At 41.9% G+C, this 5,606-nt stretch overlaps 1 protein-coding gene across 3 annotated transcripts; it reads right to left on the bottom strand.

The window, feature by feature from the left end:
* Nucleotides 1-421: 421 nt before the first annotated feature.
* Nucleotides 422-5,269, bottom strand: LOC308678171 (uncharacterized protein). 3 transcript variants are annotated; one of them, XM_081345132.1, is made up of 4 exons: nt 4,972-5,269; nt 4,113-4,240; nt 2,644-3,393; nt 422-1,299 (listed from the first exon to the last, which is right to left on the bottom strand). In XM_081345132.1, the coding sequence occupies exons 2-4, from the start codon at nt 4,210-4,212 to the stop codon at nt 1,199-1,201; spliced, it is 951 nt and encodes a 316-aa protein (XP_081201258.1). In that variant the 5' UTR covers nt 4,213-4,240; nt 4,972-5,269; the 3' UTR covers nt 422-1,198. The 3 variants fall into 3 exon arrangements, with proteins under 3 accessions (XP_081201258.1, XP_081201257.1, XP_081201256.1); XM_081345131.1 differs by having other exon boundaries at nt 422-3,393; nt 4,962-5,269; XM_081345130.1 differs by having other exon boundaries at nt 422-3,393.
* Nucleotides 5,270-5,606: the final 337 nt, after the last annotated feature.

Raw genomic sequence — 5,606 nt, 5'->3', positions numbered from 1 at the left:
AAAATCTAGACTTACTAGGTGGCTACAAAGAGCAGGAATAGCTCTAAGTTATGAGCTGATTTATGAAATATCACTCACAGAATAAATGATCAGTGCAAAATCCTTTTCTTTTTGTCAAGATAACTTTGTGACATTTTTTCTAAATATTTTGTTTCAGATGAGGAAGCAAATTAAATGCAGTACGGTAATTATGTGAGTAATTTAAATTGATGTTTACAATCATATTCTATTTTTACTGGGGGGTTTTCAGTTGTGTCTACTTGTTTTATTCGATTGCTAGCTGCTTCAGGTAAAAAAATCCAGATACAAATCTTGTATAAAAACAATACGTCTGCTGGCAGTCACTTAAAAATAAGCACACAAAATGTTTTCATGCAATTATTTGAAATTTAATTCTTTTTAGTGAAGTCAGATTACAGGATCAGACTGTAGCAAGAGATTTATTGATGAAGAAATATAAATGGCTGATAATTGGAAAAAGCTTCTAAAGCTACAAAAATGTAACAATAGGTTATCATAGAAAACAAAGCAGGAATTCTTTAAGTTTTGCTAGTTCTGATAGTAGAACTTATGTTAGTTGTTTTCAAACAGGTGATCTCCACTTATGTTGAATTTTGATTGCTGTAATTTTCAGCTAGCATTATGTTGGAAACACATGGAAAAAGTAATTTGATCTGCATCATGCTGACAAAAGATAACTTATATGTTTCTAATGCAGGCTTTCCACATTCAGAGATCCCATTTACGTTTAAATAAGTGTAGGTGTATTCAACATTCTATTCAGAATACCACTAAGCTAAAGCAAGAAACTGAAAATAAATCAGGTGAACCAGAATTAGCACAGGAGACACACTGCTTGGATACTCTGTAGTTCTGGGTTTTTCAAAAGCACAAACCCGATCTCAAGAAATGTCTTGCTCTGTGTTACGTTTTAGCCTACTCTCTTTTTTCTTTTAAATTAAAACACAGAGGAAATGTATCCTTTTTGGGTAGTGAATTAGGGAGGGGGTATGTCCTTCAAACATTTAGAATAGCAGAGTTGGAAGGGACCTTGGAGGTCTTCTAGTCCAACCCCCTATACCATTTCAGACAAATGGTTGTCCAATCTCTTCTTAAAAACTTCCAGTGTTGGAGCATTCACAACTTCTGAAGGCAAGTTGTTCCAATGATTGTTTTGTCAGGAAATTTCTTCTTACTTCTAGGCTGCTTCTCTCCTTGATTGGTTTCCATCCATTGGTTCTGCTCCTGCCTTCAGGTGCTTTGGAGAATAGCTTGACTTCCTCTTCTTTGTGGCAACCCCTGAGATATTGGAACAATGCTATCATGTCACCCCTAGTCCTTCTCTTCATTACACCAGACATACCCAGTTCTAGCAACCATTCTTTTTATGTTTTAGTTTCCAGTCCCCTGATCATCTTTGTTTCAGAAAGCAGTTATTAATTATGACTAATTAAATTGCTATCCCACTTAATTAACACATGCCCAGGTGAGGCTCACAGTCATACAACAGAGAAAATAGCTAACACTTTCACTAACAACCATTTAAAAGATAGAAATGGGAAACAGCTAGATTAAAGGAACTGTTTACAACATGGCAGAGCACTGATATGAAGATATGAATTGCTGGTATTCACATTTCCCCCTTGTGTTCTTTCACTTTTAAAATGCTTTGTGAATCTTTAAGAATTACTTAGCCATTGCCCAAGAAAGAAGAATAAATGATAAGAGGATGATTCCATCATGCCACCAGCACTGTGTGATTGGTGTATTAGGATGTGTAATCATGTTTCAGATATTCTCCAAATAACATTGGAAAGAGGTGTATGAACCCAGAAATGATAAATTGTGATAGGTCTACTTAGTAAATTCAGTATTCAATATTGTTGGAACTGAATTGCTTTTTTAAAGATACATAATTCTGTATCTTTATCGTGGGCTGGGGGCAAGATCCTTGCAACTCAGTTTATCCTAAGTTTCCCATAATTTTCAGTAAGATTCTTTCTCCAATCAGTCTCTTCATGGAGCAGAATGTGTCAGGGACTAGACCAGACCAGCCCCCTGCAGAGGGAAGCTGGACTTGTAGAGGCTTATCAGAAAACAGGGATTTAATCCAGGAATTTAACTTCCAAGTAGACCTGATTCATCCCTGTTCTAGCATATAGATATAAGTTCTGGATCTTTACTCAGTTGAGAGCTTTACTTCTCACTTGTTCAAATGTCATATCAAAATTCCACACTATCCAGCAATGTGTCTATCACAGAGAAAGCAAGTTAAGGCAAAATATGTATAAGACTTCTTCTAATTATAATTATAAAAATCTAAATTGAGTTCCTGAAGTCTGCCTTTCCCAGTACAAAATTGTTGTCAATTTGCTTCTCTGTTTTTTTTTTTTACTTTGTGTGTGTGTGCATGTGTGTGTGGGCGATGGAGAATTTTGGTGATATTTGCAGATAGGCTTGTGAGTTCAACTTTCTAAGATGGGCATTTATAAGGTCTCACAAGCATCATGTGAGTTTTCTGATGTGTGCTAAGACCAGACCTTTGTCGGAAACTCTTCCCGCATTCCATGCAACGGAATGGTTTCTCTCCTGTGTGGATTCTCTGGTGGATGGTGAGGTGTGAATTGACACTGAAGGTCTTACCACATTCATCACATTTATAAGGCCTTTCCCCTGTATGGATCCTCTGGTGAAGAATGAGGGTGGAGCTCTGGCTGAATCTTTTCCCACATAACTGGCATTCGTATGGTTTCTCTCCTGTGTGGATTCGTTGGTGTTTGGTCAGGTGGGAACTAACGGAAAAGCTCTTCCCACAATCTGTGCACTTGTATGGCTTCTCTCCTGTATGGATGCGCCGGTGGAGGACAAGTGTGGAGCTCTGGCTAAAACTTTTTCCACAGTCATTGCACTCATAGGGCTTTTCACCAGTGTGAGTTCTCCGGTGAATTGTGAGGTGGGAGCTGACACAAAAGCTTTTCCCACAATCAGAGCAGGGGTATTGCTTATCAGCAGAGAGGGCACATCTCTTAGGCTGGGCAAGGGTTTGCTGAGTCTGGGCAAGGGTTTGCTGAGTTTGGGCAAGGGTTTGCTGAGTTTGGGCAAGGGTTTGCTGAGTTTGGGCAAGGGTTTGCCGAGTTTGGGCAAGGCTTTCTCCACACTGGATGCAAAGGCTGGGGCCAGGCCCCATATGAATTCCACAGGGTGGGATAGTGGTGTTGTCATTTGTCAATGGAGGAAAAAGAGGTGGCTTGACCCATCCTTTTCCTGCCTCTTCACTCTGCTGCCCAGCTGGAGGTTGTCCCCCATAAGCAGAGCCCTCAGATCGCCCTTGGACTTGCTTTTGCACATCCTCAGGCCCACCTGGCTGTGAATTTGAATTCATGGTTCCTCCGTCTGCCAAAAGAAAAAGAGTGAAGCCAGCAGTGGTGATGGGGAAGTTACAGCCATTCATGCTATGTTACTCTAAGGAAAGTAGTGGATACTTTACCAGGTGCAGGCTTATTTTTAGTTGTATTGCCCATCCCAGGCTCTATGGAAAAACTGGATCAGAGATCATTTAAAAATACCTTTCCACTCTGCTAGTGTCATCACTTAGACACTTTCTAGACTATCATATCCAAATCTGAGCTGTGGCACAGAAGAAGACACAGACAGGAAGTGCTAACTCTTTTTGCCAGTTCCTGACATTTGGTAGCTAGCTAGCAGTTGTTGTTGTTGTTAAATTCCATCAGAATGTTTGAAATGATTCAGAAGCTATGAAATTATATAAATATACAGGGGCAAGAAATATGCTCACGTTTATCTTTTCACCTATCACCACTTGGGATAATCCCGAGCTTAGTTTCTTTTAATTACTTATAATAAACAGGCATATGAAGATGATTTTACTTGGGAGACATTTTTGGACAGAGTGTAATGCAATTTTCCAGGTTACAGAGTCTGTCCTGCCTGATGAAGAATTCTGTTTTTCAGAGGCTTAACATTTTCTGAAAGCAACAAAAACTAATGCAATTATGCCCATTCATTTTGGGATTCTCAGTTTACAATAGTCTCAATATTCTTTTTAATTTAAAAAGAAAAGAAAGAAAAGAAAGAAAAATAAAAGTCCTTACCTAGCGACAGTAGAGTCCCAAAACTGTCCTGCACAATGTCCCTGTAGACAGGTCTTTGGCATGGGTCCATAAGGGCCCATTGTATCTCAGCAAAATACATCAGTCACTTCTGCAGAAGGCTCTGGCCTCTGAAAGAATAATTTTCCCTGCTCAGAAGCCAAAACCAACTCTGTTGGCCTATAATGAGATGGGCCTTTCAGTCATGGTTTTAGCAACTCTGATTTCACACCAGTTGGCCTTTGGTTCTGCCACCCTATAAAGTTTAGAATCTACAGCCCTCCACTAGTTGTTGAATTTCAACTCCAATCAACACTAATCAGCATTACTGATTGCCAGGGACATAAGGAATTGTAGTCTGTGCCAATCCTACAACAGTCCTACTTACCTGTCTTGCTGCACATCCTACACCCTGTTAAGGTCATCCGGAAATTCAACAGGTGAAGCTTTCCCTAGCCCTGGAAGAGCTGTTAGGAGAAAGCTCCACCAACGGAATTTCTGCAGAGCATGTGGGCTGTAGTAACTCAAGCCTTACCAGGGAGAAGTGTGTAGAGATTTCCCTACTCATCCATCCATCCTTACAATCTGCCATTCGCTCGCCCTGGAAGCCCTGTTGCTGCTGCTGCTGCTTCACTCTCCTAACCTAGGTCTCTTGTTATGAGTCTAGGAAGCCCTCGGATTTTCATACCGGCAAGAAAGGAGGGACAACTGTTGTTTGAAAGAGGCGCTGAAGAAAGTGCCATGCGTTGCCTCCTCTAGTTTGTGATAGGTTTTTTTCTCCTCCCTCCCTCCTCCCTCCCTCACTGAGGAAGTTGCCTGGCTGGACTTTGGCCAGTGCCTATTCGCAATCACCTCGAGTTACCTAGACGACTCTAACTCCTCGAGCTGCCAACTTGGGAATCTCGCCTATCAAAAGAAGAATAAATAAAGCCGATACTCCACGCTTCCCGATTTGGTACGATCCAGAGGCTCGCTGGCGCTCGGACTCGGTCGATTCCGGGCGGCTGCTACGAAAGCAGAAGAAGAAACAGCAACAACAGGACTCGCTCTCTCTGGTTCTGACCTGGGAAGTTCAGCCCCCAAAATCGTCAGCGGCAACGCGAGCTGTAGAAGCAGCGGTGGCAACAGTCAAAGAAAAGAACAGCCGCTTCACTCGCTCGCTCCCTCTCTTTTTTTGACAATGGCCAGAGCCCTCTAGCGGCATCACCTCTGCCTTGCACACGGAACAAGCCCGGGAGGCGGGGGCGAAAGCCGGCCGGAAGCCTTCCGCCCAAGAAGGATACCACCCCCCGAAAAAGGGGGGAGGGGTTGCGCGGTGCCTATTTAGACTTTGAATAAAGCGAGATGTAAAGAGGTTGCATTTTGTTGGGCCCTCATGAGGGAATCCAGTCATTGGTTGTATCGATTGAACACGATCGACCAATCATCACAGTATGTGAACCAACGGGGCTGGGTTGTTTATTCACTCCCTACACTTTAACTAAGTTTTAAGGGCTA

This window comes from Vipera berus (assembly GCF_964194415.1).
Source record: "Vipera berus genome assembly, chromosome: Z".
Taxonomy (NCBI): Eukaryota; Metazoa; Chordata; class Lepidosauria; order Squamata; family Viperidae; genus Vipera; species Vipera berus.
This window is presented reverse-complemented; position numbering and strand designations above follow the sequence as displayed.

What these genes read in the sequence shown, in the direction of transcription:
- LOC308678171 (XM_081345131.1), bottom strand. Translation starts at nt 4,212, where the DNA reads ATGTATTTTGCTGAGATACAATGGGCCCTTATGGACCCATGCCAAAGA. An exon ending in TGGGACTCTACTGTCGCTAG is followed by an intron (nt 3,394 to 4,112) that starts GTAAGGACTTTT and finishes TTCTTTTGGCAG; the next exon opens with ACGGAGGAACCATGAATTCA.